Raw genomic sequence first — 16,962 nt, forward strand, 5'->3', positions numbered from 1 at the left:
TCCACCAATGATCTAACAGTCCAGAATTTTAGTTTTTTTCCGAGAAAAATGAACTATGAAAGTAGCTAAAAGTAACTAAACGGGACTTACAGACGCCACTTATTTGCCATTTACATCCCTAATAGTCCACCATAACGCGAGAGACATGGCGACTTTGTTGGTTGTTACGAGGAAGGTGGTCGACTCTACCTTCCCGAGTATGCATTCGACTTCGAAGCTGGATTGAACTTGAAAACACAAAGCAAAATCCGAGATCGGCTTAGGAAAGAATTTTTCTTGGTCAGAACATCAATTTTTTTTTAGAAAAAAACATGGGCAACTTTTAGTTAACTAGTAAAATTTAAAGGAAAAAAGGTTAAAATTTATAAATAGAAGAAAAAAAAGACATAACTAAAGTGGCTGGTCCAAAAACAGAAGAGCCTGCGTGGCCTTGGCCGCGGGCAAGCCTCTCTTTTTCCTCCTTCCCTCCGTCTAGGGCTTCCTCGCCGCCGCCGCCGCCGCCGCACCTCCTCCCCCTGCCGCGACCTCCCCTCTCCTCTCCCGCCGCCAGCTGCCCGAGCGTCAGGTGCTCACCTCCGACACTCCTCCGGCCGAAGCGCCCGCTCCCGCCGCCCGCCCGCTCCCAGCCAGTCAAAGGTAATTTCTTTTTCTCCTCTCCGGCGAGAAGGTGCGATTTTTGGACATTGGCATACATGCTGATTGTTCTTTCTGGGCGGTGTGTGTTGATTCAAGGGCCTGCGCGATGGAGGTTGGTAACGGGGGCGATTCGGCCATGGAGGTGGAGGCGGAAGTGAGCCCGTTCGCCGCGGCGGCAGCCTCCGGTTCCCCGCTCCCCGGCGGCGTGTCCTCCTCGGCCAGGCGGCTGGGCCTCAAGAACAGCATCCAGACCAACTTCGGCGACGACTACGTCTTCCAGATTGCTTCTTGGTCGGCAGCTTCCCCCCCTTTCCACCAGTTTGGCTGTAGATCCTGTTCTACTTCGGTTCAGATAAGATTAGAATGCTGTAGCTTCCAGCAAGTTTTTTCCTTCCCGTTGCTCATAACTGAATGAACCCGTTAATAAAAACACATGCTACAGTACTTGATATATACTCCCTCTGTTCCAAAATAGATGACCCAACTTTGTACTAAAGTTAGTATAAAGTTGAGTCATCTATTTTGGAACGGAGGGAGTATATATTTGCTTCTAATTTCGTATATCTTCTTGTGACAAGCCAGGAGATCTCAACGCTCGCGGTTTCTCTGTCGACAAATGCACTCAAGTTCTATGCTCCAGCAACTGGACAGTATCTGGGGGAATGCACAGGGCATACAGGGTCCATCCATGAGATTGCCTTTTCGGCTCCGTCATCGCCGCAGGTGATATGCTCTTGCTCTGGTGATGGGACCATCAGAGCCTGGGACACAAGGAGCTTCAAGCAGGTTTTTGTTTCCCTACTACGTCCTGATTGTTGAAAAGTCATGCTGGCTATACATTAGTATCATCTGAATGTGCATGACTGCAAAGTTTTGTCAATACCTACATAGTTTGATTTTCTCTGGATGTTACATATATTCCAGGTCATCAGTATGTTTCTCAGTTTCCGCACTGTAGATATTTGTATTGTTCCCATAAAGACGCGAGACATTAATTGTTAATTTTTTGATGCTTGGTTTAGATTGAGGTTGGCTCATATTCATTAAAGTTTGAATATGCGCTATTATATATAGTTGAGTTTTTCTCTGTTCTATTCACACTGGACCATTATTAATTCGTTTCCCATACAGATGAAATATCATGTTGTAAAGTATAACCTGTATGATGCAAATGGGGGTAGTGACTCTGTTATTAATTCTGGAATAAATACATTGCATTTATATGTTAATCCTAGCCACATACGAATTCTTTCTGTGATAACATAAAAATATCCCCAATTCCGTGTTCTGTTTTCATATTGTGATTTTGTTTTATGGGGTCCTGCTGCTACTGGACATAATCTCTTGATTTTGTTCTACGTCTATTCATGATTTTTTTATACTTGATTCACTGACATAGTACTGGTCTGGTATTTAAATTCAGTGCACTGTATAGATGACTAGTGCTTCAGCTATTTCTAAATTAAAACATACTTGCATTTTCTGTATCCAACCATTCACTGTTCTCTGAATGTCTGGCAGATATCTTTGCTAAATGCTGGCCCCTCGCACGAAATGTTTAGCTTCTCCTTTGGTGGAACAAGTGGTAACCTACTTGCTGCTGGTTCTAGTTCCAAGGTAAAGGAGCACTGTTCTTTCATATATAGAGCCATATCTTTAACAGCTTTAGTTTATCCATATTCACTCTGCACCTGCAACGGTTGGTGTATGCTTATAATATTTCTGTCCACCTTTGGTACCTGTGATGGTCAATGTATGCTTCTAATCTTTGTGATGTATGGGCGGTCATGCTTGAATGTCATATATTGTATACATAAATTGTATGTCGAAGAATTCGTGTTTTGTTGAGTTGTTTATGTTCGATTTCTCTTTCTTTCAGTTTCAAGAATTATAATAGACATGTTGTAAAATAATTGAAAATAATGATTCAATGCAAGGCCATACCCCTTGGGATAGCATTCAGAGACAGAACCCAGATATCCCACCGAATATTCGGATATGATTTAGACGCTAGCATGAGAGTTATCCAAAAATTGATTGTATGCTATATCGGATTGTGTCTTGAAAACTATCACCCACACCTGGCCTAAGAAATACTAGCTCAACATTGTATCGGCTGGCTTCACTGAACACACAGCCCAAATATGTGTGATGCTAGCATAAGTCCTGCTGTCAGTTAAGCGGGGCCTGCTAGTAATACAAAAACAGTGGTACTGTTGTACCTTCTTCATATGAACTCCAAATCAAGCAAAATATGGTTATTTCACTTGGTTCAGCATGATGCCTGACAAAATATTTGCTACCATCTCAATTCAATCATCATTAGCTGTATTTCTTGGGCTAGGTGTTGATTAACATGTGAACATCGTTAAGACAAAGTATTGAACTAGCAAGGGTGGACAGTTGAGCCTTACCTGCAAAACATACTTCAGATTGTGCACTTTTGTTAGGCCAGGTTATGAATTTTGTGCCTATTCATCTCTATACGTGGTATATGCTAGACTTTCGGGTGAAGCAAAGGACGTATGCTCAAGCGAGTTGCTACCCTCAGCTGTGGTAGAGCTGCAAGCTGCCTACGAATTATCCTACACATCTGATTTCCTTGTATGATAATTGCCAGTATAGTTCATGTTTTCCCATAGCAATGTCTTTTCAATCAGAATTTGTGTTTTTATTTCATAAATATGTACATCTGATAGAGCAAAAAAAGACAAGGTTTCATGAGGGGTTATTCAGGTTGAGTCTCACTAAAGTTGCTTGATTGTAGGTTCTGTTGTGGGACTGGAGAAGTTCAAAACAGGTTGCCTGCTTAGAGGAATCCCACATGGACGATGTAACCCAGGTATGCATTGTTCTACAGAGTTTTACGCGTTTTACAATAAGACAAGCCTAACTTGCATACCCCATGTATGTGGATCCTTTGTTTTGTTAACTTGTTTGGTGACATTGCTGTCTTCAGTGTTCATACTTTTGCATCTACTTCATATCGGCCACATGATATTTATCCACTATTTCTCGATTGGGTGGTTATCAGTCATTGTTGTGCTGATTTACCGCTCTTTGTTGGACAGGTTCGATTTGCACCAAATCAACAGAGTAAACTCATTTCTGCGGCAATTGATGGTTTAATATGCGTCTTCGACACTGATGGTGATATCAATGAGGACGATCATTTGCTATCTGTATGTGTTCTTTCTCTCCCTATGTTGTGCTTTAAATACTTAGGGATTCATGTATAATAGTTGAAAGGGCACGATATGTTATCACTTGAGTACTAGTATTTAACAGGTCTGCTTACAAGATATTTGTTGCATTATATCTATCAACTTTTTGGTGATGGCCCTCAGATATTTGTTGTTCAATAGGTTATGAATGCGGAGACTTCTGTTTCCAAGGTGGGTTTCTATGGAAACAAGTATCAGAAGCTTTGGTGTTTGACCCATATTGAAACACTAAGGTAATTTTGTTCCACATGATGTTGTAAAAGATTCTGAAAATTATTCAAGTGGCAAAGAAACCTAAACCTTCTTGGCCTTTGCTTTGAGAGTATTTCTGACCGGTTCTCCGTTTTCCCTATTATGCACCCCCTACTTGTTTTACAGTTAATTAATAAGCACACAAGTTTACATTATGCTGTTTGCTATTTAATTATCACAGCACTTGGGACTGGAATGATGGGACTAGAGAATTGAATATAGAGAATGCTCGTTCCCTGGCTAGTGATAAGTGGAACCTTGACCATGTGAGTACGCAAAACTGCTTAACCTTATCTTGTACATCCTATTTCCATCTTTTTATTGAGTTCAGTATATGCTGATCATGGTTTGGTATTGTTTAACAAGGATTTTTTTGCAGTGTTTTTATATGACACGTCAACCGCGGGCTTACGCCGGCCTGATTTTTTTTAGTGTTACATGCACATGTTCTTGTTTTCTCTTGACAATTCATTTAGCATTCTGAATTACTGTTAACTTCATTTAAATTTTAAAATTTTAATCTGACTGTAACACCCATTTTTGGCAAAAAAAAACGAGATTCATCTGTGTAACACCACAACAACCATTGTGACTTTTAGACATCTCAGTGGGTGTGGCTTTGCTCTTATTCTTGTCTTTATCGTCAATAGGCGTCCTTGCTTGCAAGTACCATTTCCTCTAAATCCGGACGAGTTGCTTTTTCGACTCCTTTTCCACGCGTGCATTGCTGTTGAAATGAGGTTATAAATACTGAAGATCTTCCCCCCTCTGAAATTCTTACATTTGTTCTATTGACAGTTGGACTACTTCGTCGACTGCCACTACTCTCTGCCTGATGACCGTTTATGGGCTATCGGTGGCACCAGCGAGGGGACACTAGGTTACTTCCCTGTAAAAAACAATCCTGCGGGAGCGATCGATTGGGTGGAGGCTGTCCTCGAAGGAGGCCACACAGGAGTTATCAGGACCATATGCCCAGGTGGAAGCAGTCTTGAGAGCCTTGGCCAAAACAAGGGCATCTTTGGGTGGACAGGAGGCGAGGATGGCCGTCTATGTTGCTGGCGCTCGGACGATGTCGCAGCGACGAAGAAGTCCTGGATCTCCAGTACGCCCGTGTCACGCATCGACAAGAAAACGAAAATCCGACATCAGCCCTACTGACCTTCCAAGATTGATGTCTGGTCTCTTGGTTAACGCATCCATATGGGATGTGGTTTTTGTTTGTATCGAGGCGATAACGGTGGGTCCCTGATTTTCTTGCCAATTAACAATTGCTGCTGTGTTGGCATTTTACTGTTGATCGTGTTATTGCTGTTTCCTGGTTGTACTAATTTTTGCTGTTGGTAAATGAAGCAAGGAGTGCGATGGTCGTGATTCTTCTCTACAATTTTCTCCTTTCTATTTTGGTCTTAACTTTTCATCTTTTTATGTTTCTCTCTGATGTATCGGATATCATTCCTTTTTTCTTTATTAATCTTCCACTTGTATAGTTGCATTATAACTGAACATTATCACATGCCTAGATTATTTTGCTGTTTTCAGTTTTTGTTGTTGAGGTATCTGACATTATAACTTGCAAACATATAGTACTAAAACTGTGTCTTTATGACAAATACATTTTAGGCCAAAGGTGTAGGTATGCAAATTATTCCATCATGATATTTATAGCTGTATAAAAGAAAAGATACTAATGACACACAATTATTTATAGCTGTATGAAAGAAAAGATGCCAACGACACAATTATTCACCTTACCAGTTATGCCTTCATGTCTAAATATATGCTTTCATATAAAAACTACTACTACCTACCAAGATGTGCGGTCTCTAGGTGTTGAACCGGTATGGGCCCTAGCCCATCAAGATCTGTCTCTTGGGCCCAAGCCCATGAGAGGTGCTGACCTAGAAGAGGAGCCCCTCTTCCCCCTGCCCTAGTGTGAGCCGCCACATCTAAGACACACACTCACGCAAGCAACAAGGTGTAGGGGAGGCGCTGTGTGAAGGTACCCATCTCCCGATTCAACATGGTATCGAGCCAGGCGACGAAGGTGGCGGCGTAGTCCCTCGCTGGAGAGGCGGCGGTGGGGCCCAGCGGGGTCAGGCGAGAAAGGAGGCTCGTGCGTGCGTGAGGCGGCGGGTCTGCTGTGGTGCGTGCGGCGGCGGCTGGGCTGGGCTCGAGGAGCTGCAACGCGGCCGGGAGGGAGCTGCTTCCTCTTGTCCTGCTTCGTGTCCCTGGGGTGGCTAGCTGCGAAGGGGGCGGCCGAGGAGGGCTGCTGCGGGCTGTGCAGGCGGCTGCGGCGGGAAGAAGAGGAGGAGGAGGAAGAAGGCGGCAGCGGATTTGGGCTGCGTGCGAGTCAGGCTGAGGCGGGGAGCTGCTGCTGTTGGTGCTGCTGAACAGAGGAGGAACTGCAGCAGCTGCTGCTGCCTTGTGCTGTTCCTGGGAGCTTGCTGAGCTGCTGGTGCTTTTCGGCTGCTTCTTGGTGCTGCGGCAGAGGAAGAAAGAGTGGTTGCCTGCTGGACTGCTCGTTCTGGAACAGGAAGAGCCTTGGCTGGACCACTTGTGTAATTTACAGAGATTTTTTTTTCTCTGTGGACTTGCTGTTGTGAGCTTGGTGTTGTGGTGGTGGTGGTGGTGCTCCTTGGAAAAAAAGACTCTCCGAGGCTGAGTTTTGCTGTTGCTGCTCATCCCGCCAAACGATGGCTGAACCAACTGGTCTTGCCGAGGCTTTGGAGAAGCTCGCTAAGATCCTCGCGGAGTCCAACTCTGGGGCCATCGTTCCTCGACAGGAAGTGGCTCAAAAGCTTGAAATGTCGCCCCTGGACATGAAGCTAGAGGGGGCAACAAATTATTTGAGCTGGTCCAGAAGGGCTTTGTGGGCTGTGGAGCAGAAGGAGCTTGATGGCTATTTGTTGGGCACCGTTGTAGAACCAAGGGACACGAGTAGTGCAGATGGCAAGAGGTGGAAGGTCATCCACTCTGTCCTTATGGTGTGGTTGTTGAACTCCGTGGTGCCCTCCATTGGACGCTCTGTGGAGGGGCTATCCTCACCTGCTGAGATATGGAAGATTCTGTCCACTCAATACTCTGGCAAGGGCAATGTCATGCTCATTGCTCAGATTGAGGACAAGATTAGGTTGCTGCGTCAAGATGATGGCATGTCAGTGATGACATACGTGGCAGAACTGCAGGCTCTGTGGGCTGACCAGGATAACTGTGATCCCTTGGAACTCTATGATGCGGCTTCAATCGAGTCAGGGCATAAGTGGATGGCACGCAGGCGTGTGCTGAAATTTTTGGCTGGCCTAAAAGGTTGCTTTGATGGCAGGAATGCTTCCCTGTTGCACCAACCTAGTCTGCCTACCATTCCTGAGGCTATTGCAGCGATGACTCAAGAGGAGGTGCACCTCTCCCTTGAGCATGCAGACATGAAGGTTGTGCCAGCTTCGACATTTGCAGTCACTGAGCGCATGGAGTGGGGAGATCCCACCAAATGTCATATCTGTGGGGAGGTAGGTCACTGGAAGAGAGAATGTCCAACTCGTGGCAGAGGCAGGGGATATAACAGAGGGGGAGCAGGCAGAGGTAGAAGTGCTCGAGGCAGAGGTGGATACTCAGAGACCTCATGGAGCCAGGCTTCTAGAGGTAGAGGTGGCTACTCAGGACACTCAGGGGGTCAGAGGGCTCACATGGCCGTTGCAGGAGACACTGGGACGTCCAAAGGCAAAGATGTAGATGATGTTGCCTATGGAGACTTTGCTCACTGGGCCTCCACTGATGAAGGTAATCCGGAAAGAGCATCTCTTGCTACTAATGAGAGTGCTCCAGAGTGGGTTCTTGACTCTGGAGCATCTAAGCATGTTGCTAGTAACTCATGTGTGTTCGAATCTTACACTAAGCATCCTCCCTCTCACACGGGCACTATACAAACGGCTGATGGCACAAAACAACCAGTCATAGGGGTTGGTACAGTAAAGTGTACTCCGACCATTTCCCTATCGTCAGTTTTACATGTGCCAGCCTTTCCTGTCAATTTGGTCTCTTTCAGTGCACTCATTGATCAAATGGACTGTCGTGTGATCCTTGACAAGTTCGGTTGCTTGATTCAGGAGCGACAGACGAGCCAGACGGTTGGGACTGGCACCAGGCGTAGGGGGCTCTGGTACATGGACCAGGAGGTGCAGCCGGACTTGGTGTGTGCTGCGACCATGGAGGATAAGGAGAAGCAGGCGATGATCCATCATTGTAGGATGGGGCATGTATCTTTTGATAAGATGAGTAGAATATTTCCGGATGTTATGTGTGGAATAGGCAAAGGCAAGCTGACATGTGATGCTTGTGAATATGCAAAACACACACGGGCCTCATATGTGAGTAAGGGGCTCAGGAGCATATCTCCTTTTATGCTTATTCATTCGGATGTATGGACTAGCCCAGTGGTGTCAATGAATGGGAAGAAGTATTTTGCTACCTTTATTGACTGCTATTCTCGCATGACTTGGATTTACTTGATGCGTCACAAGGATGAGGTGTTTAGCTGTTTTCAGAACTTCCATGCTCTTGTAAAGAACCAGTTTCAGGTACAGGTCAAGGTGCTCAGGATGGACAATGGAACGGAGTATGTGAACAACATTTTTGGGGCTTTCATGGCTGACCATGGGATTCTTCATCAAACTTCATGTCCGGACACCCCCCCTCAGAATGGAGTGGCCGAACGGAAGAATCGTCATGTTCTTGAGGTTGCTCGGTCGTTGATGTTTACCATGAATGTGCCTAAGTTCTTGTGGGATGATGCAGTTATGACAGCCACATACTTGATCAACCGAACACCTTCCCGGATACTTGGCATGAAATCTCCGTCTGAGTTGATCATTGGAGATAATAAGTTTGTTGTTCCCCCAAAGTTGTTTGGCAGTACCTGCTTTGTTCGTGATCACCGACCATCTGTTGGCAAGCTTGATCCTCGGGCAGTGAAGTGTGTCTTTCTGGGATACTCGTCTAGTCAGCAGGGGTATAAATGTTGGTGTCCCTCTGAAAAACGCAGGTTTGTAAGTATGGACGTTACATTCAGGGAGTCTGAGCCATTCTATGGTGAGCCGACTGATCTCAGTCTGTTGTTTGCAGAGCTTGACCACCTACACCCTGTGCATGATGGTCAAGAGGGGGAGAAGGATGTGTCTCATACTCACGGTGATCCTGTGGACATTAACACTGATAATGATGTGCATGCTCAGGTTCAACCAATAGTGGGTACAATTCCGGTTAGTACCATCACTGATGATGATGTGCGGGCTCATGTCGAGCCAACTGTCGATACACTTAAGATTGGTGCTCTCCAGGTTCCTGTTCGGGATCGATGGCAGACGAATACCCTGGTGTACTCTCGGCGGCAACCACAAGTGCAGGGGGAGCAGCAAGGCAGGGAGGCAAGAGTGCAGGGGGAGCAGCAAGGCAGGGAGGCAAGAGTGCAGGGGGAGCAGCAAGGCAGTGAGGCAAGCTCATCTGACACAGTGGAGCTGCCCATTGCGTTGCGAAAACCTACACGTGAAGCGGCAAGGAAGGGTGAGGTAGCAAGGAAGGCTCTGCCAAAGGATGATGCTTGTGATGACCTTGATATTGGCAATTTTGTGTCTTACAAGGCTTTGTCACCTTCATATAAGGCGTTTGTTGCCTCTCTGCAAACTGTGTCTATCCCTAGGGATTGGAAGGCTGCAAAGCAAGATCCGAAGTGGCGTGAATCGATGATAGAGGAGTTAGAAGCATTGAAAAAAAACAAGACATGGGTGCTAACCACATTGCCGGCAGGAAAGAAAGCAGTGAGTTGTAAGTGGATTTTTACTGTGAAGCAGAATCCTGAGGGCAAGGTGGAACGGTATAAGGCTAGATTGGTTGCCAGAGGATATAGTCAAACTTATGGAATTGACTATGATGAGACATTTGCTCCAGTTGCAAAGATGAACACGGTACGGGTATTGGTCTCTTGTGCTGCAAACTTTGGGTGGAAATTGCACCAGTTAGATGTCAAGAATGCCTTCTTACATGGTGACTTGAAAGAAGAGGTATACATGGAGATACCGCCAGGTTTTGGCACAGAACAGACTACGGGGAAGGTATGCAGGCTGAAGAAATCCTTGCATGGTCTGAAGCAATCGCCGAGGGCATGGTTTGATAGGTTCAGACGAGCTGTTTGGAATATGGGGTATGGCCAATGTAATGGTGACCACACGGTGTTTTATAGACACACTAATAAGAAGATCACCATTGTTGCAGTGTATGTTGATGATATCATCATCACTGGAGATGATGAGGAGGAAATAAAGAGAGTGAAGGGGTGTCTGAGCAAGGAGTTTGAGGTAAAAGACTTAGGAAATCTAAAGTACTTCCTTGGCATAGAAGTGGCCCGGACAGAGAAGGGAATATCTTTGTGCCAACGAAAATACACCCTGGATCTTTTGAGTGACATGGGCATGATGGGATGTCGTGCAACCCCTACTCCAATTGAACAAAATCATCAAGTAACAGCACAATCAGGTGAGCTAGTGAATAAGGAAGATTATCAGAAGCTGGTTGGGAGGTTATTGTACTTGTGTCATACTAGGCCTGACATTACGTATGCCGTGGGGGTGGTGAGCAGATACATGCATGAACCAAGGAGAGGGCATCTTGATATTGTTCACAGAATCCTGAGATACTTGAAGGGGACTCCGGGTAAAGGGTTGTGGTTTGCGAAGAGTGGACATCTTGAGGTGGATGGCTATAGTGACTCTGATTGGGCTAGCTGTCAAGATGATAGACGATCAACTTCAGGTTACTGTGTGTTTGTGGGAGGAAATTTGGTGTCATGGAGAAGCAAGAAACAGAATGTTGTGTCTAGATCAACAGCAGAAGCTGAATATAGAGCATTATCTCAAGGGTTGTGTGATATGCTCTGGGTGAAGCACCTACTATGCGAGTTGAAACTCTTGAGGAAGGGACCCATAAGGGTGTGGTGTGACAATCAGTCAGCTATAGCCATTGCTAATAACCCAGTTCAACATGATAGGACGAAGCATGTGGAAATTGATCGCTTCTTCATTAAAGAGAAACTTGATGCTGGGATCATCAGCCTTACTCATGTCAGCTCTGGGCAGCAGTTTGCAGATTGCTTGACAAAGGGACTGGGAACAAAGGACTGTAACTTGGCGTGTGAAAAGATGGGGATGATAGATATCTACCACCCATCTTGAGGGGGAGTGTTGAACCGGTATGGGCCCTAGCCCATCAAGATCTGTCTCTTGGGCCCAAGCCCATGAGAGGTGCTGACCTAGAAGAGGAGCCCCTCTTCCCCCTGCCCTAGTGTGAGCCGCCACATCTAAGACACACACTCACGCAAGCAACAAGGTGTAGGGGAGGCGCTGTGTGAAGGTACCCATCTCCCGATTCAACACTAGGTTTACAATTGTTATGAGATTATTTTTTTCTTGTATGTATTGAGAAGTTAAGCCAAATTGATGTGGCTCACTGTTTTTTTATAATAAGTTTATCGCTGAGAAATGAGAATTAAGAATTTAAAACCTAAGACTCGCAGGGTTGTAGATTGAGACCACCTTTTCATAAACTACCCTTGTATTTTTTTGACACAAAAAGGAGTGAGTACAAGCTAAATTATAAAATAATACTTTCTCTGATCCATATTACTTGTCGCAGCTTTAGTTCAGTTTAATACTCCCTCCGTCCGGAAATACTTGTCGCATAAATGCATAAAAATGGATGTATCTAAGAACTAAAATACGTCTAGATACATTCATTTCGCTGACAAGTATTTCCGGACGGAGAGAGTAGGTTGTAATTTTATTTGGTCAGTTTACTGGTACTCGTGTCCTTTGTCTATCATCGCTCCCGCGGAAACCCAAACCAATGCTCACCTACCTGGTGAGAGATATATGCTACTACCCCGGTCCTGATTTTGTAAGTCTTTTTTGTATTTTGTGTCAAAGTTTGACTATAAATTTAACTAACGAAATATTCATGCATGTCACCAAAAATTATATTGTTGGATTCATATTATGTTCAAATATGAATCCAATGATATAATTTTTTGTGGCATGCATTAACATTTTGTTAGTTAAATTTAAGGTCAAAATTTATCACAGAATACAAAAGAGACTACTAAACCAGGACGGAGGTAGTAATGTTCAGAGGTTGATTTTGAAATTATCATGTAAAAAAAACATAATTTTGAAAAAAAGAGATCCAAATACACATCCATATTGGCGTGTGGATTTCAAAATCAAATTTAAGGGAGGAAAGTGCAATCCATTTAATACTAGATGCCGTGAAATGAAACACGTGAAATCTCAAAAATTCTTATTGAATCTCTTAAAATCTATGGGAAGCCAAAAAAATGATCTTAAAAAACCACAATGGTGCAAAATCCTGAAATAGATAGGTTTTTGAATATATTCAACAAGATAATGCATTTTTGAAAACCGGTGGCCACACGACAGCCTCTGCAATCATGTGGCTACCACTGTACATGTCAGCTACTATAGGATTTCTCAACGCTAGTTCAGCTCCACATCGGGAGAGTTCATCGGAGTAGAGCCAGAGCGCCCACTGATTTGAGCCACCCGCCGGCAGTGACATGGCTTCCCTGCTCATACCGCTGCTGGGCCGCGTGGCGGCCAAGGCCGGGGACGCGCTGGTGGCCGAGCTGCTGCGGGCGTGGGGGCTGGACAAGGCCCGCCGGAAACTGGAGCGCCACCTCGCCGCCGTCCAGTGCGTCCTGCTGGACGCCGACGCCAAGAGCCGCACAAACCCGGCCGTCCGCCATTGGGTCAAGGACCTCAAGACCGCCGCCTACCAGGCCGACGACGTCCTCGACGGCTTCCGCTACGAGGCGCTGCGCCGCCGTGCCGCCCAGATACGCCCCAGCTCCACGGCACACAAGGTTCGTCCGTGTCCTACCTGTTCCCACCCAACTTTATTTTCAGTTTCATTTGGTAATGGAAGCCTTTTAAATTCAGTTTAATTTGGAAATGGAAGCCTTTTAATTTCAGTCTCGTTTGGAAATGGAATCGTTTCGATTTCAGGTTAAGATACTAATTTGGAAGTTCTGTTTGTTTTCATCTCAGATGCTGAGCTACTTCACTGTCAATAGCCCGGTTGTTTTCCGTCTCTCAATGAGCAAGAAGATGAAGAATTGCCTTGATATGATAGATGAGCTGGTTGTGGAGATGAACAATTTCCACTTCCTACAACACGCCGATGCACCAAGCATTGTTCACCCGCAAACACACTCTCATGTTGATGAACTAGAGGTTGTTGGCAGACAAGATGAGAAGGAACGGGTGGTCAAGATATTGCTACATCACTCTCGCAACAACAATAGTGATAACAATGTCATGGTGCTCCCCATAGTTGGTATGGGGGGAATTGGTAAGACCACCCTTGCTCAACTTGTGCACAATGACCAAAGGGTTGTGCATCACTTTGAGTTGGTCTTATGGGTATGCATCTCTGACAAGTTTGTTATTGAAGAAATAATACGATCTATAATAGAAGTCGCCACGATGACCAAATGTGATTCCACTAAGATGGAGGCACTGCGGAAGCAACTTGGTGAAGTGTTGGGCAGGAGAAGGTACCTCATAATTTTGGATGATGTTTGGAATGAAGATAGACAGAAGTGGGATGATATGAGATCATTGTTGTGCTCACATGCTGGCTCAGGTAGTGCCATAATTGTGACAAGTCGCAGCGATCAAGTTGCTTCTATCATGGGCACACTTCCTCCACGCCAGATATCACTTCTAGATGAGGATCAATCATGGGAGCTTTTTCATAGAAACACATTTGGAAGAGGAGTGGAAAAGCAAGAGGAATTGATTTTAACGGCTAAGAATATTGTCCATAAGTGTAAGGGATTGCCTCTTGCTATCAAAACAATGGCAGCTTTACTTCTCTCAAAGCATCACAATCAGTGGCTTGCTGTTCTAGATAGTGATGTCTGGAAGAATGGCATTCTCGCAACTGGGATTGTACCTGCCCTACAACTGAGCTATGATCACTTGTCATCAGAAGAGAAAATATGTTTTTCCTTCTGTGCTATTTTCCCAAAAGATAGCCCGATGGATAAAGACATGTTAATCCAACTATGGATTGCAAATGACTTTATTGCATCAGAAACAAGAGGCCAGGAAATTTTTGATGTGCTAGTTTGGAGATGTTTCCTCCAATTAGATGTGGATATTGGAGAGAATTGGCTCTCTGAATTTCGAGATGAGTCCATCCACCGAACTACTTGCAAGATGCATGATCTTATGCATGATCTTGCTGACTTCGTAAGCGGAAATGATTGTTTCATTTTGCAAGAATCTTCATTATCTCAAAAAATTGTGCAAGGGTCCACATATGCTACTTCCTTGCAGCATGAGGTTCGACATTTGTCACTTGATCATGTTAGTACTTATACTGTTGCAGCCATGGAGGAAATTATCGCTCCTCGGCCCCGCACAATATTAATCCAAAGGGAGTGGACTAGGAATCCTCTGAGTATGGCGAAGTCAACATTCGTGTCTTTACGAGCATTGAAGACCTTCTCAATCAAGACACATATGACAAACATGAAGCATCTTCGTTATTTAGATTGTTCTTATTCCCTTATATCTGCATTGCCTGAAGCCACTACCATGCTGTATAGCTTGCAAACATTAAAGCTCATTGGTTGTCGATACCTGAAGAAACTGCCAGAAGAGCTGAGATATATGAGCAGTCTTCGACACATCTTACTCGCTGGGTGTCATCGTTTGGAGCGCATGCCACAAGGTATTGGTCAGATGAATTCTCTACATACATTGACGAGTTTTGTCATTGTTAGTGATGCAGGCTGCGGAATTGATCAACTGAAAGACTTGAATCTAGGTGGTGCTCTTTCTTTGACTGAGCTGAGAAAAGTGCATAGTCCAGAAAATGCTAAACAAGGCAATATGTCCGCAAAGCATAATTTGAAACGATTATCACTCGATTGGGCAAGTGGATCTTCCAGCACACATGTTGGATATGAAGTAGATACTAATGCAGAAGGAATATTAGATGCTCTTCATCCTCACAAAATGCTTGAAGTTTTACTATTATCTAATTATACTGGTGCTAAATTTTCACCATGGATGCACAACTCTCCACTGTTAGAACATCTGAGCGAACTTTCTCTAAGTAGCTGCCCAAACTGCAAGGATCTTCCACCATTATGGAAACTTCCTTCTCTCGGATATTTGAGTTTGGATGGTTTGCATAGCTTGAGAAGTATATGTGTTGGTAATGATGATAAAGATAATGTGGAATCCTGCATTTCCCCACCACTCTTCTTTCCTAAATTGGAAACCATGATAGTTTCTAACATGCCTAAGCTACGGAGATGGCACCAGGAGGTGGCAGGACAAGTAGCGGTTGTATCATTCCCTCATCTCAAGAAGCTACATATTTATGGATGCCCAATGCTAGCAAGCATGCCCAAGATGCTTCCTTTGCTTGAAGATCTACTGGTGAAGAAGGCAAGACACATTCCCCTTTATCATCTGATGAATCTGTGTGTGCAATCTAATCTTGAGTGCAGAGGCTCCATTGAAGTGAAGCCTACAGTTGGCTGGCTGCCTATTGGTGACCTTCACTTCTTGAAGCCTGGTGACCTGACACTAAGACTCAGATTTTTGACGGAAATTGTAGCGCGCTTTGAAGAGGAGCTAAACAGAATACCTTGCAGATTTATTAAGAAGCTAAGTATAGAATCTTGTGGCTGTCTTTTCTCATCTGAACCATCCCAAATACAACGGAATATATGGAACTATTTTGGTTTTATTGAATGGTTGTGCATTAAAGGTAGCAATAATATAGTACAATGGCCAGTGGTAGAAATAAAAAACTTGAATAGTCTTCGAGCTCTGCACTTGATAGAGTGTTTCAACTTAACTGGATCAGTTCCATCAACAATATCTGAAGACGAAGAAGTCCTGCCTCATCGACTCCTAGAACTTTCAATTGTACGAAGTGGAAATTTGGTGGAGGTACCAAAGTTGCCTGAATCTCTTGAAACATTGCTCATTGCTTCTTGTCCCAAGTTGGTGTGCATGCCAAAGAATCTTGGGAACATGAAGAAACTGAGAGAACTCAGTGTACATGTGTGCGATGCCCTGGCGGCATTTCCAGATGGAATGTATGGATTCACTGCACTCAAGCGGCTGGATATGCAGGGGTGCCCAAGGTTAGAGGCACTACCGGAGGGACTCCTGCAGCAGCTCCAAGCCCTCGAGGGACTAAGGATCCTTGACTGCCCCAAGTTGGACGGAGCCCTCTCAATAGGAGGCGCTTACTGGCATTTGGTTCAAGCAATTCGACATAGATATGTTGGCAATTCCACAGAGTATTCCCACAGCAGCGCTAATTGGTTTGCTAGACTATGATTTGGATGCCTGTGTGTCATGTTCCAGGATTTATTTATTTGTTGAATCCGTTAATTATATGTATGTCGGGTACAACCTACCTAGACTTGATGGTTTTGCACAAAAATACTCGTGTCTATGTAAAGCTAGACTCTGATTACGATGGTCTATGAAGGAACGTGTCAAAATGTTCAGCAGATTTCTATGGGGATTCGTGCTATAACAGAAAACTATGTTATTGCTTCCTTTTCCAATGCAACTAGTAAAAGAAGGGGATGGCTTAGGCCTCCTAAGGGGTTTGTAAAACTTAATGTTGATGCATCTTTTGATCAAGACTTGCTTAGGGGTACATCTGGCACTGTGATAAGAGATGACGAAGGTAAATTCATTGCTGAAGGAAATTGGAAGACTGATTGGTGTGCCGATGTCCTTACCAC

At 44.6% G+C, this 16,962-nt stretch overlaps 2 protein-coding genes across 3 annotated transcripts; both read left to right on the forward strand.

Moving 5' to 3' along the window:
• The first annotated feature begins 403 nt into the window (after window positions 1–403).
• On the forward strand, window positions 404–5,494 carry LOC123152004 (WD repeat-containing protein GTS1). The gene is made up of 9 exons (XM_044571616.1): window positions 404–636; window positions 733–927; window positions 1,215–1,422; window positions 2,158–2,253; window positions 3,404–3,478; window positions 3,708–3,818; window positions 4,002–4,093; window positions 4,294–4,378; window positions 4,911–5,494. Exons 2-9 carry the CDS (start codon window positions 743–745, stop codon window positions 5,271–5,273), a joined length of 1,215 nt encoding a protein of 404 aa, XP_044427551.1. The 5' UTR covers window positions 404–636; window positions 733–742; the 3' UTR covers window positions 5,274–5,494.
• Window positions 5,495–12,675: 7,181 nt separating this feature from the next.
• Window positions 12,676–16,631, forward strand: LOC123151943 (putative disease resistance protein RGA3). 2 transcript variants are annotated; one of them, XM_044571572.1, is made up of 4 exons: window positions 12,676–13,038; window positions 13,223–14,431; window positions 14,463–14,552; window positions 14,831–16,631. In XM_044571572.1, exons 1-4 carry the CDS (start codon window positions 12,733–12,735, stop codon window positions 16,544–16,546), a joined length of 3,321 nt encoding a protein of 1,106 aa, XP_044427507.1. In that variant the 5' UTR covers window positions 12,676–12,732; the 3' UTR covers window positions 16,547–16,631. The 2 variants fall into 2 exon arrangements, with proteins under 2 accessions (XP_044427507.1, XP_044427506.1); XM_044571571.1 differs by having other exon boundaries at window positions 13,223–16,631.
• Window positions 16,632–16,962: the final 331 nt, after the last annotated feature.

The sequence above is a fragment of the Triticum aestivum genome, chromosome 7A (assembly GCF_018294505.1).
Source record: "Triticum aestivum cultivar Chinese Spring chromosome 7A, IWGSC CS RefSeq v2.1, whole genome shotgun sequence".
Taxonomy (NCBI): domain Eukaryota; kingdom Viridiplantae; phylum Streptophyta; class Magnoliopsida; order Poales; family Poaceae; genus Triticum; species Triticum aestivum.